The sequence below is a fragment of the Ctenocephalides felis genome, unplaced genomic scaffold (genome assembly GCF_003426905.1).
Source record: "Ctenocephalides felis isolate EL2017-DRISC unplaced genomic scaffold, ASM342690v1 CF-g0.4_SCAFFOLD_01492, whole genome shotgun sequence".
Classification (NCBI taxonomy): Eukaryota; Metazoa; Arthropoda; class Insecta; order Siphonaptera; family Pulicidae; genus Ctenocephalides; species Ctenocephalides felis.
Window position 1 is genome coordinate 3,720,234 of NW_020537646.1, and position 18,787 is coordinate 3,739,020.

The 18,787-nt window shown below is 28.6% G+C and overlaps 1 protein-coding gene across 1 annotated transcript; it reads right to left on the reverse strand.

Annotated features, from left to right (window-relative positions):
• Positions 1-17,064: 17,064 nt before the first annotated feature.
• LOC113371496 (mast cell protease 4-like) lies at positions 17,065-17,902 on the reverse strand. The gene has a single exon (XM_026612121.1). It carries the CDS (start codon positions 17,838-17,840, stop codon positions 17,079-17,081), a length of 762 nt encoding a protein of 253 aa, XP_026467906.1. The 5' UTR covers positions 17,841-17,902; the 3' UTR covers positions 17,065-17,078.
• Between the last annotated feature and the right edge of the window lie 885 nt (positions 17,903-18,787).

An 18,787-nucleotide genomic window follows, 5' to 3' on the forward strand; every position in this document is an offset into this window, starting at 1 on the left:
AGAAGATGCAGACATCTGATTGTAACTTCCAATAGTTTGCATATATTGTTTACAATTAGATAAAGTAAAAATATATATATATATTTTATTTCATTAAGTAATTACAACTGTCTATAAATATGACATCTAGTAATTTTTTGATTAATATAAATAGAAAGGGCATATCAGACCGCCCAGTGGTGGTTTTAATGTTATTGTCGTTAAACTAAAATAGATTTGATCCATAGTAAAAATATAATTATTAATACTGCTTACCTTATAAAATTGTATATATCCTATTCCATCAAGTCAAAAAAAACGTTAACACAAAGTCTTGTTTCAAACCACTTACTATCCGTTACAAGCACAATTTAGCAATCACTTTAAAATCTCACTCAAATAAGTCAATTATGATAATTATGATAATTTTTATATAAATCCGATCCTGGACATATATCCTGCACGTGTTGCACTTTGCATAACAAATTCACGCGTCGACGTCGCCTTTCATTTCACTTTTGCTCAGGAAGAGAACTGGAATCAGTTTCCATTTACCAGTATAAACAGTTCCACCGCTCTTTGGCAGTGTTGAGGGACGTATGATTGCATGGTACTCGACAACACCGGTCGAATGGTCTTCGGCTGGGACCCCAAGCACGCCCACATGCACAGAGGCAAAAGGTCCGCTTGTCGACAAGCGTCTGTGTGGTCGCAGGTCAACGTGTTAGTGATTTTATAATATAGATAGAGAGCTGGGTAAGTATAGACAAGGTCTTTGGGAAAGGTCTCTGAAGTTGCCATACGATTTTTTTTTAACATTATTTAACAGCATTCAGAACATATTGTTGTTCTATGGCTGTTTGGTTCAATATTAAATCAAATAGTGTTGTACTTGAGTATAAAAGTTGTCATGGTAGATAACCCTCCAATGAGGATTACTAGACGCTTAGAAAAGATCTGCTGGTTGTTAAAATAAGTTCACAATGTTTTTAAAGTCAAAATTATAACTTAGCCAATTACATTGTGGTAATATGTATAAAAAAATTGCATCCGCACACACACACACACACATACATCCGTTTTTTTAAGGTATGCCAAAATGTTCAAAAACCTCTGAAACGTAAAGATATATAAACAAATTACTTTCAATTTTTTTCGATTACTATAACTTTCGATTACAGGAAGTTAATAATACATTTGACTGAAAGTAAATTTAAACAGACAATAGTGGTCCACTTAGACTATGGTACTAAGATGGTATTAGTGATGATGAGCAAATTAAATGTCTACTTAGAAGATAAAATAAAAAACTTTCAAGTAACGAGCTAAATATACGATCTAGTAAAGAAAACAAGGACTTTTGTGAAAAACAAACTGAATATCCGCCTAGATTATTAAAGAAACTTTATCGAGCCAGCTGAAACTTGAATACAATGCTGATAATGATTTACAGTCGTTGCTCATTGATGTACTTTTATGATATGGTCATGATGTTTGACGATCTAGTAAAAGAAACTGAAAAATAAGCTGAATATCTACAGGCGAGCAAACTACTGACAAGAAATTCATATAAAAATTTAAAAAAATTACCAACAATGAAATAAAAAACTCTACTGATGACCAATCCTGATTCAGATCCGCGGTACGAGAGTACCAAATTTTTAGAACCCAAATTATGACTTTTGATCGACCTAAAACAGTTGCACAACGAGATTGTGTTCTTCTGAATAATTTATCCCTTAACCCTCAACTTTGCTACTGTATTTATCCTTTCGTGTCCTTTACTTTGGTTTTTGACATCCTATATCTTTTTTCAAAATGTAGATTATTACCATTTGTTTTCATCCCAGCCATCACTATTTTTTCTTCAATCCCAAATTTTTTATTATGAATCCAATTCTGTATTATGTTCTTTTCACAATCTGGTGCAGAAGACACATTTCTTCTTCAACACTTTGCAAGAGGTACTAATTAATATGTTGTCGTAATTATGGTGTCGTTCTATTTTATATTCTTCATTCCTTCTCAGGCAGTTCTTATCATATTTACATAGGAAACCATGCTCGAATTAGCAATTTAGTAATTTTAATCCCAAATTGAGATCTACGCCAGTAGAGTTCTTCGATGAAACTGTCATTGGCGGCGTGAATTTTACTCCTGATCTACAGAATCTGAATAAGTTTAAAATGGTTCATTTCTACTCCTTTACATATATAGATGAGCCAATATTGTAATTTTGCTGATTTTTTCCCAAGATTTTTGATTTGTTCGCGCCGATCAAAGTAGGCGGTTATGCGAAAAGAAAACAAAAAATCATCAATTGATTAATTATAAAACCAAAATCAATTCAATCAATACGTAATCAAAAACATATTAAATTTGTTGTAAATACTATTATAACTTATAAAATTAATATATACAGTTATCAATTAGGTGTTTTACAATTGGTCCTTCGAAAAGTAAATTCAAATTCAATCAAAACAAGATCCTAAAAATTAGTATCGTTAATCAATATTTTTTCTGATTATAATTCGACAATTATTCCACATAAATATATATTGCTACTATATGACAATGATTATATATATCATTTCAGTACAATAAATCATGAAGTACGAACTCACTCAAAAAAGTACAAAAGCCGCATTGATGATCACCCTTACTCACTTAACAGAGAGCATCGATGATCACCCATACTGACTCGCCAAAGAGCCTCAAAATCCTTGACAAACAGAAGATTTTGTATTTTAAAAGTTGATTGGGTTTTATTACAAGTTTTACTTGTCATGTTACTTTTATGATAAATGTAATATTTAATAATTAAGAAAAAATATGACTGAAAAAATAGAATGTACAAAAAATGTTTTGAACTTCAACCATCAATCCTAGCAAGCAATTACACGATTACTACCATGCAAAATTTTTTTAATAAGGTTAACTCCAAATGTTTTTGTCTTTCACTCTGTATCTCTTTTGTTATTATTCCCCCAGCTCTCCCTCTAATCAGTTTGTTGTAGCATTCACAATAGTCGTCCACAAAAGTTTTCGAGTCAAGTGGGGACCGTCGATGTGTGCGTGTGCGACTCTCCTGGCGAGGGACATCGGCGACGAGAACCTGCCGCCAAGTCCGCCAGGTTTCGGTGATCGCGATGCCTGGAGACCGAACCGTGCGCGGCACGAGCTGAACTGTTTACGGAATTATTAATTAAATTTATTAGGGTTCCTGAAGGTTATGTGGGATATAAAAATGCAGGAAATGAGGATGTGTAACATGCTTTTTATGAATGGACAATACCTTTTTTGTAGATTATGATTAAAAAATTTGATGGTATTTTTACAAATATCTTCCAAGAATCAAGTTGATTTTGAATTTTGACTGCTTTTTTAAATTTTTGGAACAACAGGGATATAAGCTGTTGTGATAATTTTTGACTTAAATACTTTTTTTGTAAATTATAATTGAAAAATTTGATGTGTTTTTTAAACATATCTTCCAAGAATCAAGTTGATTTTAATTTAAATTATTGGAACAAAAGGTTTATAAGCTGTTGTAATGAAGGTCGTTTTCTTAGATAGCAAACGAAACTATTGCATCCATTATACTGATTTGTTTATGGGTTGCAACTATGTTTATTTGTTGTTTTATTTATGGTTGCATCGAACCTGGGACCTCTGATCAAAATCCCATAGCTCCAACCACTAATCCACGGAGGAGTTCACGTTGTACTTCTAGGTATAAACTATTTTTTTCTGTATAATGTGTTCAAAATTTCCAAAATGTTGATAACGATCTACTGTCACAAATGCACTTTTATGATATGGAAATTACTGATTATTTTATGGACAATATACCTTTAATTTTTAGGAAACTTTAATATTTTGTAAGCTGAAATAAAGAAGGATTGTTGAACGTTATTACTGCGACGAAAATTAAATTATTTAAAACTACTTTTTTTTTCAAAAAAGTACTAGTGTTTTCTATATTTTATGATAAATTTAATAGTTTGACAATAATTTTAAATTACTGACGCTTTTATCAAAGCGTCATAAAGCTAGATTTTAGCTTCCAACTAATTTTACATTATTGTTGTGACAGGTACAATGTTGAACAGACTCTGTATGAATTTTTATATCCAATAATATAAAATTAAAAGTATTTGTTAATTATAAATTATATACTATATATATATATATATATATTATTAAACTAGTGTACAGAGTCAATTTTTAGATAAATTTTGTTTTTCAGAACAAGCATTGTTTTTTTACAAATGATTGGAATGGTCTTACTAGATACAAATCCAATTTTTCAACTTTGTTAGACTTAAAAACAATTAAACTTAAAAAAGGCCTAGAACTGTACATTTTCTGCATAATGTGTTTAAAATTTCCAAAATGCTGATAATGATTTACAGACATAGAAGTACTTTTATGATATGGTGATGTCTGACTATTTTATGGGCATTTTATTTTAATGCTTAGAAGATATTGTTAAATATTTTGTAAGCTAAAATAAAGAAGATTTGTTAACAACACAACGGCATTTAATATAAAAAATACTGGTCACTGCTAAAACTTATAGTATAAATTATAATTCACAAAAATATCAAAAATATTATATAATGTAAAAACGGAAACTATTAATAAAATAATATGTAAAAAAAAAGAAAATGAAATGCTTTTGAAGATGCACTGATTAAAATTTAATGATGAATAAATTTAATCGTTTCGCAATAATTCCAAAGATGTTTCAACACCTACATTAAACACACTTTGATTCTTCAAAATATGCATCGGAGTTTTACCAATGATTATTTTTAATTCATTTTTAAATTACCATCTGTGTTATAATTAAAATGCATTTAGTAATTAATATGAGACTTAAACTAGGCATAATGCTTTTAGAGAACCACCCATTGGTACGTTTTCTAATTTATGAAAATATGTACTAAATTTGATAATAATAAACAAGGATTGTTATAATTATTTTACCAGAACTCATCGGTATTTCAACTAAAAAAATTACCCTAATAGATATTAACTCTGATGTAATATGCATTAGATGCAACAAAAAAGTTTGTATTGTGAGGTACTTAAAATTAGTATTACTTAGTTAAATTAATTTAATCAATCAATAAATCATTTTACAGATAGTATATTACAATTTTTTTTATATAAATTTATATACAGAAATCTCAGTGAACTTGCTTAACCATAACATTATCATTTACCTCGGATCTCCAGTACCTGGTATCCATATCCATACTGACATTACAAATACCGATCCATCGATTAATCAGAAGAAATATTATTCATACGACTAAACTATCATAACTGCGACGTAAGATTCGATTAAAAAACAGTTATAAAATCCATTTCAAACACATCAACGTTGTCAAGCCTCAACAGGTAAGTCAGGTATGAAAGAGTGAATGAGAGGTAAGGTGGATGACTGACGACAGAGAATCATCCTGTTCATAATACAAAGGTAAATAAAGTTTTTGCTTAAGTTATGTTTGTTTTTATTGGTTAATGGGATTTGGATAACCAATTATATTGCTGAAATTTTCTTAAATGTTAGGCAGGTAATAAGTTGACTCTTGTACTCTGGTATAAGTATGTGAATTAAATGGATGAAAACAATGCAGAATTGGCTAGAAATTTACTATGTTTCAAAAATTCATAAAAATATATAAAATTCAATATATATATATATATATATATATATATATATATTTTTTTTTTTTTTTTTTTTTTTTCAATATATATATATATATATATATATATTTGTGAATCTTTTTCAAAATGCGGTAATCGCCACTAATTTATGCCTCCTTCCAGCCTTCGATTTATTTATAATCTTTATAATCTTAAAAAATAAATTCAGATTAAAGCGGCTCTATAAATCACTGCATTAGCGCATTGTCACCGGCGAACCGAGAGTAAAAATGTTGTGTGAAATATTTTACCTGTCTGCAGAGGATGTTGCATCAGAGGATTGTTGTAGGATCAACTCAATCGCATCTTCTCGTGAAGATTTTTTTTGTGAAATGTATATTGAACATGCGATAAATAAATATTGTTAGATATGGTAGAAATGGATCATGTAAGTGTTTGCCAAAGTTGGCGACTTGCGTCAGTTCTCATATACCAATGATTCATTTCTGGTTTGTAGACAATTTTACAAATTGCAACATTTTAGAAAATTTTGTTCAATTTCTTATCTTGTATTTGTTGCCCAGTTCTGATGCTGAATGGCTTTCTCAGTCCACCACAATTTTGTTTATGATAGTTCAATATTTTGTTATTTCATTTTTTCTTAAAGGTGACCATGATGTACCTTACATCGTCTGTGCAGTATGCATATGAGCCAAGTCTGTGTGCACTATATTGGAACTTGAACGAGGTGATTCACCTAACTGCCAGAGCGTAAAATGTATTCCAAGACATAAAACACAACAACAAGATGTGGATCAACATCAACCCTGGTTTTTGGACAAACGATACCTCATCCGTTAACTCAAGTCCATCCCAAAAACAATGTGGACCAAAAAAATATTCAGAGGAGAAAACAAATATTCTTTTAATTTATGTTTTATATAAATACAGACTTAGATACAGACTCACTTAATACATTACGACATTAGTTTCCACTTAATTTCTGGTAAATTTCTAGGGATACTTACATTTAAAAAATTGCAAATTATATGAATAAATGTCTCAAACCAGTTTGGATGTATGGCACCCATCTATGGGGTGCTGCTAAAGTCAGTAACTTACAAATAATGCAACGATTTCAAAATAAAATACTCAGACAAGCAATATCCGCGCCAAGGTATGTACCGACATGGCTAATTCACCAAGCCACCGAAACACTCACAATCAGTGAAGAAATTAAAAAGAGTGCCCATAATTTCAAGACTAAAATTGGCCACCATCCAAACGAACTGATTGCAAGTCTTTACAACACCACACATAATATAAGATTAAAAAGAATACAATTAATAGATCTAACATATTAATCAGTAATAAGTTGTTCTACCATATTATTTAAAATAGGTGTGTGTATGTATGTGTATATGTAGTCTGTGTAATGTACTTTATTTATAATCGTATGTATATTTGAGTTTCTTTTTTTTACACCAAAATTAAAATATAATTTCGTACACTAATAAAAGGTGAACCACTGGGTTTTCCTTTTAAAATTTAATATGTTATTTGTCAAATTAATTTAATTAATTACTCAATGTTTTTCTATTTAGACAGATTGTAATTTATAAGAAAAAAAATGAATAAATGTTCACTTCAGTTGTGTTTGTGTATGGAAGAACCATAGAGAACATACAATATATATTTGCTCATAGATACGTTTGAGTAAATTTACAATGTTAAAAAATATTTAACGACTATTATCGATCATCTATTATTATTAGATGAATAAAAAAGCGATAAGTTAAACGACAAATTGTCCATGATGACAAGAAAACTAGTTTCAATAATTGCTCGAATCGACATCCGCCGCTAATTGCTGCGAGATCAAAACAAATACAATAATTAGAATTACATTTGCAGATACTTAAGGCATTGGATGATTATAATTGTTGATGTTTAATAGACGTAAAAATTTGTTGACTTCCTATCGAGCAATGACAATTGTGAATTGTAAGAATAATATGACATTGATTAGAATAAATAATCGGCGATAAATGGCAACGGGTTGGAGATTTGCGTTTCATTACATTCATCGTATGCAATAATGTAGTAAAGTTGGTATGTAAAGTTCGTTTGTCCAGCAGCTCAAGGATAGCAAGGTGAGACTGACGATGGACGGACTGACGGTGGACGGCGGACGGTTAACCGTGGCGAAGGTGGATTTTATTCGTAACGAATTCCATACATTTTACACAAAAGAAAGTAGATATACATAAATACAATTAACTAGTGGGGCGCATTGCATCGTGCCTCAAGGCAAATTGGTGGAACTTTCCGTACCAAAAACTATTTTTTTTTTAAAAAGATTAACATTTTTGAAAAAAATTTACTCTGAAAAATTAGATTTTTGAGAAACTATAAATTTTTGATAAAAATTTACTTTTTTTGAAAAAAAGACTTTTTGAAAAAAAGTGTATTTTGAAATATTTTGGAAATTCTGAACTTTTTTTTAAAGCAATTGTACTGCTTTAACTCCATATAGACCAAATATCAAAGCGCGTTAGCGCCGCGCCGCCGTCTAACGGATTAGCATTGTTACGGAACCCATCTTGTCAATACAAGTAAAATGTTTTTTGAGTTATTCAAATCCGACGCTTCGTTGTCTTAAAATCTGAGTTACCGTTTTTGGCACTTTTTGCCCCATATCTTTGGAGCGGTTAGACCTGCCTTCGTCAAAAACTAATCAGCACGTCTGCAATACAAATCGAATGTTTTTTGAATTATTCAAATCGCTTCATCCGTGTTCCCGAAATCGTCGACAAAAATTTGTATCCGAACACACATACACACGCACACACATACACATGCACACACATACACATGCACACACACACACACATACATCCATTTTTTCTGAAGTATGCCAAAATATTCAGAAACCTCTGAAACGTAAAGATATATAAAAATTTTCATTTTCGATTTTTTTGCAACTACTATAACTTACCCTACGGGAAGTTACTACCCTACGGAAAGTTAAAAATGGATATAATTTTTCTTTTTGGCAAATTTTATTCTCACTTAAAACTGGAAACACATCCAAGCCATATAGTTTCAGTACTACTCGAGATCCCTACGTCAAGAAGACTGTAGAGAAAATATGTAATTATTTTAATTATTAACTTTTCGTATAGTAATTGCAAATAATTTGACACTAAAAATTTATGTTAATTTTTAAGTATCAATACCATAGGAAAATGAACGCGTGAGTGTATGTGTATTATATTCGTATTCACAAATTTTTTTCGCAGATTCCTTGCTATTGTTTTCTGGAAAAAAAAATGCTCATATGATTTTTTTAATACTTCTTGAAAATATTTTCCAACTTTTATGCAATATTTATCATTTATCATAATTTATATTTACATAATACTAATTTCTTTACCTATTAACAATACTAATATGGTCTTCAGTAATAAACATTTATCTGCATTATGTTAATTTTACAAGAGAGTTGTAGCTTCTCATTTATTTAATAATTTTAATCATCTGAAAGTTGTCCGATCCAGTGATAGCTATTACCCAATCTTAAAATTTACATAATTTCTAAATTTTGTACGTGATTAAAAATCCGATTTATTTATTCAATTTACATAATTTGTTATATGCAGTTTATCAAAAAGAAATTTGCTACGCGACGCGCTGTCTGACACTTTAGAATAAATCATATTTTTTTTTAATTTGGTGATGGATGATTCGAAATTCATATTTTGAAAGAGATAGAGATTTGTATTGATTGGTATTTAGTAAAAAGTTATCTATGTAGCTAAATCTTAAGATAGGCACTGATTTTTATAGACTAAGTATCGAGAAGTTAATGCCACTTACACCTATTTTTATATAAATTATTTTAACTGGGACAATGAAAATTACTCCATCTGTTTTATTCATTTTTCTACAAGTCCAAAAAAGTATACACCTCTCTAGACATGTACAAAAAATATTAATCAAAATATTCTGAGTAATTAATCAGTAATTAAACAAAAGATAAAAGCAATGGTATTTCCTATTCCAAAACAAACTTCGTAATTATTCGAAAATATTAAAACAAAAACTAATCATATTGTTCGAACAATATTGCGATAATGAATTTAATTAATAAAATTACTAATAAATAATCAGACAATACGTCGGAATGCCATCAAAATTTATATTTATTTGAAACTGTTTCCTGTTATTACCAAATAGCAATTTGCATTTTACGATACTGTTTTTAGTAAACAGATAAATAAGATAATTGTTTTATGACAGGACCCAGGTACCTGGTTTTGCTAAAATTTGGAAATTTTTGTTTGCATTTTGCATGCGGTAAATCTAGTCAAACCCCAGGATACTTAGGTCATAAAAAGGCGCCTTGATAATAAATCATTTATGTATATATACTAGTATTAATGTGTTTTTGATTTTTAAATTTCAGAACAGAGAGCCTCCTTTGAAAAAATTTTTTTTTAAATTTTATTATTCATTATTTAGGGGTTGTAGGATGTATTGTTTAACAAGAACTATTAGTAGCATTATTGTGATATTCAAATTTTCTTTCCAAAATCTATACGCAAAACAAATTATTTACAATATTAGCAGTCAAATCTTGAAAAAATTGTATTAAAATATATTTATTCTGTACTTTTCGACACAGAAATCGAGAATGTATCAACTTCAAACCAGGAAAACGAAAATTATTGAAGTAAATACAAATCGTTGAAAATTAAAAACATCATACATGACTATATGTCATATCAAAACTATTGCTTAACATAAAAATATTTCAAATACCAAAAACAATAATCCCATTTTTGAACTGTAATTATATATGTCCTGGTATTCATTTAAAACACAAGGAATGCAGTTAATAATTGCCTGTTCAATATTTTGAGGGATGTTTTCAAAAAATACAAATAAGACCTTTATTAACGGTTCCAAAAATATTTTGTTTTATGATTTTTTCGTCTAGACAAGTATAATAGCCGATTCTATCTATACGAAAAATAAACGTCTCAAATATGTAACTCAATAGTGCACAATATTTATGAGATTTTTTATGAATAGTCATTTTGTGAATGAGGATGTCGAGAGATGTTTAACATATTTAGGTAATGATTAAATATTTGAGATTGAAATATTTAGATTTAGAATAAAATAATTTACTAATTATCAATCATGCCTAACCTAAGTGAATAATAGCAATCGATTATAATTTTAATTAATTTAGAACTAGAACTTGTATTTTGTAAATGTAAACTTAATTTTTATTTTCATTTAAGATCATGTTTGAGATTTATGATATCAAGTAAAAATCTGGTATCATACTGCGTGCTACCGAGCTGGCTAAAGTTGGGATTAAAATTATTCGATCGTATCTGGAATTGTTTATTACGCTGTGTTTACTCATTATATGACTCTATTTTCAGAAATATTATTTTCTATCTAAAAATAAATATTTTCGTCGAATAACAAACCTCAAACGATTTGCCAAAATTAACCAGTTTAAATCGCGAATCATGTATCAAATTTAATTAATTGATATGTATTTATGCACATAACTTTTCTAATTTATTCAAACGAAGGCCGTCTGGTTTTTGAACAACAATTTTTATTAATAATGTGTAAGCTTCATAAGTAAATATTTTTGTATCATCAAGTACCTGTTTTATAACATCGCAATCATAAAAGATAATCACTAAAATATCATAAATGATGATTTAAATATGATATTAAAATAATAAGTGAATTTATTTAGATTTCAGGATTAGTTACAGTATACGAATAGCAGGGAGTCTCTACTAGAAAGATAATTAGTTCTTTGATTTTTTTTACCCTTAGTTATTTGCTCCTCATATCTTGAATAAAAATGAAAAACATTACTCTTCTTTTACTAGTCTTTATCATTACTTTTACACAAAATTAACATGGTTTATTATTATTTAGTTACCCGAGGAAAGGTAGATTCCCCAAAAAACACTTCAGGGACGTTCTACGTATTCGAAGAAAGTAAATAATTCTCATATGAATCATATCCCAACTTCCAAAATAGTATCTCTCTAAAAGCATTTTTGTTTTAGAATATTTCCAGCCCGGAGATATTGTCAGAAAAGTGAATGTCCGGATAATTACAGTTCTGATAATACAATGATTTGCTTATTGTTTCATAGTTATTACATTACGTTTGGATTTCTTTTGGCTATTGGATTTAGTACAAATCGTGATAATTCATTTAGTTTGTTAATAGAAATTGAATTACAAGTTGCTTTTTGCGAATGTATGGTAATAAGGTGCTAATTTCAGAATCAAAAGATTGGTTTTCTCTTGTAAACGCAAATGAAATTTGGATCAGTGAGATTTTTATTGAAAGATATGTGTGAAATATAAAATTATAATGAATCGATATGTTATTGAGTTTTTAATTATTCTGTTCTAAATAAACACAAATCATCTAGTGAACAAGAATATTTAGCATTTTCTGATTGTATCTTCTGATGATGCATTAGATTTTGCTCCAATATTTGACTATGTATTCAAATTGTATCATAATTACTGCAGAACCTTTTATTTTCTATTATTAGCATATCTATAGGTTATTATTAGGTGTTAATAACCCACTAATAAAAAAAATCCAAGGCATGTATTCATTATAAGTATCTTATAAAATGATCTGTAATCCAACACATGAGCCCAAGACCACAATTTATATAACAAAAAAATAGAACGCCAAGAATGTAAATGTGATACATTCTTCGGAGTGTAATACTTGCTCGGCCGATAATAATCTGTTCTTTTAAATTGGCACATAAATGATGTATTGCTCTTAATGAATCATGATTTTGTTCGTACAAAAGTTGGCCGACGACCAGAAACCAGTGTGCAAAAATAAAAAGATGGAAAGAAAATATTTCGTAATTACGAACTTTCTTTTCGCATTCGCATATCCGTCCTCGAAAGATCTTCCAGAATGCATAGTTGCAAGTGTTATACTTATAATATGCGACTTTCTTTTCGGTGTAATAGAGAACTTTCTTCCAAGAGAATAATAATATTTTGGCTGGCGAAGGGTTCGACTCTAATTCTCTAATCATTAGAGGATACAAATTTTTAACTTACCTAGAGTAAGGTATTATAATCGTCCAAACTTCAAAATTGAAAATTTATGCATATCTTTACGTTTTGGAGGTTTTTGAACATTTTGGCATACCTTAGAAAATGTATGTGTGTATGGATACAATTTTTTGTCCACATTTTTGGGGCGCACGGATCAATCTATTTGAATGATTCACAATATATTCGATTCTTATTGATAGGGAGATGTGCTGATTAGTTTTTGGCAAAGGCAGGTCTAACCGTTTCGGAGATACGGAGCAAAAAGTGCTGAAAATGGAAATCGTGTTTTTGAGAGAACAAAGCATATTCAATTCGTAATGATGGGGAGAAGTGCTGAAGATTTTGACAAAGGTAGGTCCAGCCGTTTTGGAGATTCGAGAACTAGGCATCCGATTTGAATTATTCAAAACTTTCATTTATTTGTTTAAAGTGTAAACAGAATTATTTTTTAACCATTCTCTTTTGTTCGGTAATTATATATATATATATATATATATATATATATATATATATATATATATATATATATATATACATATGTTGCAGCAATGCCCCCGGCTGTGAGATCATAGATGAAAAGAGTGCTAGCCAATGCTGGGAACGAACCCAGTACTAAAATTTATCCAGAAATTTAAAAAAATATCGTCCTGCAAGAAAACTTGCAGTTTTCTTTAAAATAGGATATTGAGTGTATAGATTTAATAGCATTGAAAAAAATTAAGATTGAAATTTCTTATTATATAATAATAACAACCCTACTAATACTAAGTAAGTAGAATAAATATAATAAAATATTCTTATAATTATAATATATTAAAATATTCTAATTTTGACCATATTTTCAATGACCAATATGACCAGATTTTTCTCCAACAAATAAAAAATTATTGACATTGTATTTCAACGACTTCGTGCATTATATTTAATATTACTTGTAAAAGTCCGACCGGATTTTAAAACGCAATTAATTGGATCAAGGACAAAATCGCTTAAACAAAAATGTTAATTTAATTCGAAGTTGTTTTTACTATTTGCGGAAGCTTTTAATGCATAAATTTATTCAATAATAATTTATATAATTGATGTTAATTGGTAATGGAAATTCCTTTAATTTATTATTCTTAGCCAATAACGCAAGTAATGGTAGAAAGAATATATTTGTAGGTTTTTTCAACTGATCTTCATTTCCACATTTTTTGTAAAAAATAATTTGGACTAGAACGTTATATAGATGCACTGGAAAAAATATGAGGTGTTACTTTCATCTTTATTTGAAGAATTTCTTTTTAAATTAATAAAAATAGTTCGTGTAACTAGTGATAGTTTAAAAAGAATTATCTCTATCTACATCTATTATTACAAGTAATTTTATTGAAATACAATAATTCCCAGTTGTATCTTTTACAAATTGAACCAATTGTAACACTATCCTCTGATCATTATCATCTCCAGTAATAAAATACAATGTACAAAGATATATTGTAACATAATATTGAAAGTTTTTTTCTCACAATCAGATCAAGTATTATTCTGATAACTATTTCTTTCTTTATAGTTTATAAACGAGTTTGTGATCATAAATTTTACGAATGTGACAATAAATTAAACGGCACGTTCTAAATAAACATTTCTATGGTATCAATTGGAGGTAAAGAGTCGAGATCTATATCAAAATTTTATAAACTATGTGGGTTAAAAACAAAATTTAAATGGACTTAAATGGAAAAAGATATTTTAATACTAACTTTTATAAAAGCTTACACGTGGATGGGGTAAAAAGGACTAACAGTACCTTTATCTTGACAAAGGTGTAAACAATAGAAAATAGAAAATAAAAAAGTAAAATGAATTAAAAAAATCAATCTCACAAAAAAATTAAATAAATCGTTATATATTTGTGACAAAATACCAGATCAAGGTTATATACAGTGTTTTCTTTGTAGAAAACGTACCGATGAATTTTATATTTTGCATTTGTTGAATAATGTAGTTATTATTCAATTAGTATTATTATTATTTTTTTTAGTACAAATTACGAAAAAATTAATAATTTTTAACAAAACATTGCTTTTAAATCTATTTTCTCCAGAACTTGTATTATAGAATAATTTAGTAATAAATGTGTAATAAAAATATAAAATAATTTAGTAAGCTATTTTTAATAAAAAATATGAAAAAAAACATAGTCATGAATCATAAAACTTTGTGTGGGATTGGGATAAATATGTTATTAGTATCAGTATGTATGCAAAAATTTCTAAAACCACTATTTCTAATAATTACTCTTTATTACAAATTACGAATCATTTATCAATTTTTATTTTTAATTACTACTCTAGATTATTTTTGAGAAACTTAGAATGATGTGATTATCTGCAGATATGAAAGGTCGCCGCGAGAGACTGTATTTTAATTGGTGAAAGGTTCTTCGAGTTCTTCGGCAAATAACAAACACCTGATGAGAATAAAATTCTAAACATTTGACAAAAATCATACCACAAGTTTATACAATAGTTACTTTGCGAAAGTAATTTCTAATTACTTGTTAATCACTTGCAATTTATTGGGTAAACCAGGGAATTTTGAATTATAAAAAATACAGGTGGAATATGATGTTGTATAACTACATTTTATAATGTATTGTTAATTTGTTCTATTCACGTAGATCACTTTTTTTTTAATTTTAATTAAAGGATTTTTATAGGATTTTTAACGAACAATTTTAGTTACTAACATCTGACAATATTATTTTAGTATGCAACAAATGTCTATATCAAAAAGTTTTCATTTAAAGAAGTTTCAAGGTGCAGGGTTGTTTTCAATATATAATACTAATCTCAATAATAAACAGAAGTTTCAAAATCATAAATACATATGAAACAAATAAAAATTATGGTTGTCTCAGAAGAAACTGATAAAAATGGTCGTAAACTATCATTAGGGTGTTTTTACAACCATTTGGAATGATTCATGAGAAAATCATAAAATCGATAACATTCACTAAAAATTTTATGAAATGTGATAAAAATGGTTTTAATGCCTGTTTTATCTAATGACTATGGTCTTTGTTAAAGATAAATATATTTATTTCCAATGGAAGATGTATGAGGAATAGTTCAAAAATGTAAATCATAATTTGGATACAATGCAAACCTTTCATACAACTGATAATAGATTGTATCCTTAAATAATGGTGCAGTGAATAAGGTTTTTTGAATGACTCAGAGTTTCAAAATTTATAATAATTTTTTCACTAATTCAAATAAATAACAAAATCATGGTTGGGTTGTAATTTTGTAATTAGCACTAAACATATATAGTTTAATAAATATTCAGGTTTTGTAAAAAAAGTAATCGCAGAAAAATAAAAAATGAAAATTTTCATATATTTTGACGTTTTGGGGGTTTCTGAACATTTTGGCTTACCTTAGAAAAAATGAATGTATGTGTATGTATGTGTATGTGTGCATGCATGTGTGTGTGTGTGTGTGTGTGCAAATACAAATTTTCGTCGACGATTTCGTGAACACATATAGACCGATTTGAGTAGTTAAAAAAAAAAATTCGATTCGTATTGATAAGGAGACATGCTGATTTAAAATTTCTCAAAAATCTAATTTTGTTAGAGCAAAAAAATAATCCTTTTTAAAAAAAATAATTTTCGATACGGGAAGATCTGCAATTTGCTTTAGAATGCCATACACCACTAGTTGAATTACAAATATTAAATATATATGAAAGTATTAGCCCAGAAAATACGAAACGATTTGAGCTTACCTGTTCTATATGAACACTGAATAAACTAAATCAGGCGCAAAAAACTCACAAAATTTGCAATTCCCACCATTTTTCGTAATATTTGATAAAAATTTAAATGTATATATGTGTAATTTATATAAAATGTTTATATGTGTAATTTATATAGAATGTATATATGTATAATTTAACTAAATGTATTAATATCAATTTGGGTAGAAATACCATGGCTTAGAAACTATGATAGTCTAATAATGTATATAAATTTAACTGAAATAAAGCTCTTATAAAACTAAAAAAAATCTGATAAAAACTAAATAAATTTGAGAATTACTTAATAAACAGTGAAGTATACAAACATCTAGTGTCACTACTAGGATATATAAACTAATCAATGTACACATTTTCATGTAGTCACTTACCAAGAACTTTCCTTGAATAATTGATCGCCATATCCGATCCATAGCATCATATAAGCATATGACAGTAAATCACATAAAACAAAATTATGTTTAAAATTTGGTTTGATTTAATATCATCCATTATGCAGTAAAATACAAAAAAATAAAATTGATACATGACATAAAATATACATATTTAGCTGACAACTGTGCACCAGATTTCAATCTAATATGAATCCATCTCAGATATTTATCAACTCGAGTAAACACAGTAGGTTTAGAATCTAAACCTGGTATATAGGAGGCTATGCCATATTGCTCACCTTGACAAATCATCGGACCTCCATTATCACCTTTGCTAACACCTATTTCCATATATTTTGGTAACGTACATAGATGAGTTTTGCGAATATTAGATGTCATTTTAGTTAGCCTGGCTTTCTTGCAATAAGAATGCGACATCGGGCGTAAAGTAACTGATCGAAGATTATTTAATATAAAAGGCAGGCTTTCATTCATAGTATTCTGACCCCAGCCGATAAACGTGCATTCTCTAAACTTCGATGATAAATCCTGCTTCACGTAGATGTCTCTTGGCAGTTTTACAACTTGCACCGAATTTGACAATTCAAAAGGCTCGTCCAGCAAAATCATGCCGATATCATTAAATTTCTTCCTCGAATCATATCCTTCGTGAATGTAACATTTAGATGCTTTTCGCTTCTGTTTGGTAGGACGATCAAAATAGGATTCGACGCTATGACTAGATCCTGCTATTATTTTCAACGAGCAAGTTGTAAGGAAAGTCACACGTTTTAGGCAATTTGCCGACGTCAAAATCCAATGCACGCTGGCGATCGTTCCACCGCAAAAATGTTGACGCCGTTTTTGGAGTGAAACCATGAATGGATATTTTTCAATCGATGCGTCATTTCCACGCAATATATAATCAGATCGATTTACACTTTTGTCTTCTAATTCTGACACTTGCAAGTGAAATAATACACACAAAAATATTAATGCACACTTGATTAATTTCATTGTCAGGAGTAAATATTTTCAGAAATAAAATATTTAATGACAAATAAAAAAATATCATTCATAACATGCTTTTTTAAAATAAAGTTATAAAAAAATTGAGCAAAATTTAACAAGGAAATGAGAGCAATTTTAAATAAAAAGACTAAAACTTCATAAAAATTCAGCAAAATAAAAATAAATTATGGTTTATTAAAAAGTAAGCCCCATTAGATAAATTCTAATAATAAATTTATCAAATATGGATGGATAAACCATTGGATTACCATCCAAAACTACAAAGTAAGGAGAAGTTTTCGTCTAACACCTCGAAATTACTCGAGAGCACCAGATGAAAAATATAATTAATTTTGTAAATTCTGCTGGATCCTAATTGCTTGGGTGGAGTGACTAGGGCGGATGCTGAGCACACCATTATGAAGTGCAAAAAATGGAAGAAGGGTAGGCAAGAGCTATAGAGGGATATTGTAAGGCTAAAATGTCCTTCTTACCCAATTTTATAACATTATAGTCAAAGAAAAGTATATATGATGCACTATATAAATATATACAAACAAATAAAATATAAGTGTAAAGGCAACTTATAAAATGTATATGACTAAAATACAAGTATACAAGTTAAACAAATAAACAATAAAAAAAAGTCCTGCAGGGTTATTTTTAGACATATTACACTAAAGATACAAATATTTTTTAATTATTTACAATCAAAAAATATAGTAAATATTGACAGAAAATTACGAACTGTTAAGGGAAATAGTCCGAATTTATATAAAGATTGGTCGTCTAATAAAATATTGACAGCAACATGT

Excerpts from the sequence above, each read along its gene's own strand:
- LOC113371496 (XM_026612121.1), bottom strand. The coding sequence starts at position 17,840 with ATGGTTTCACTCCAAAAACGGCGTCAACATTTTTGCGGTGGAACGATC.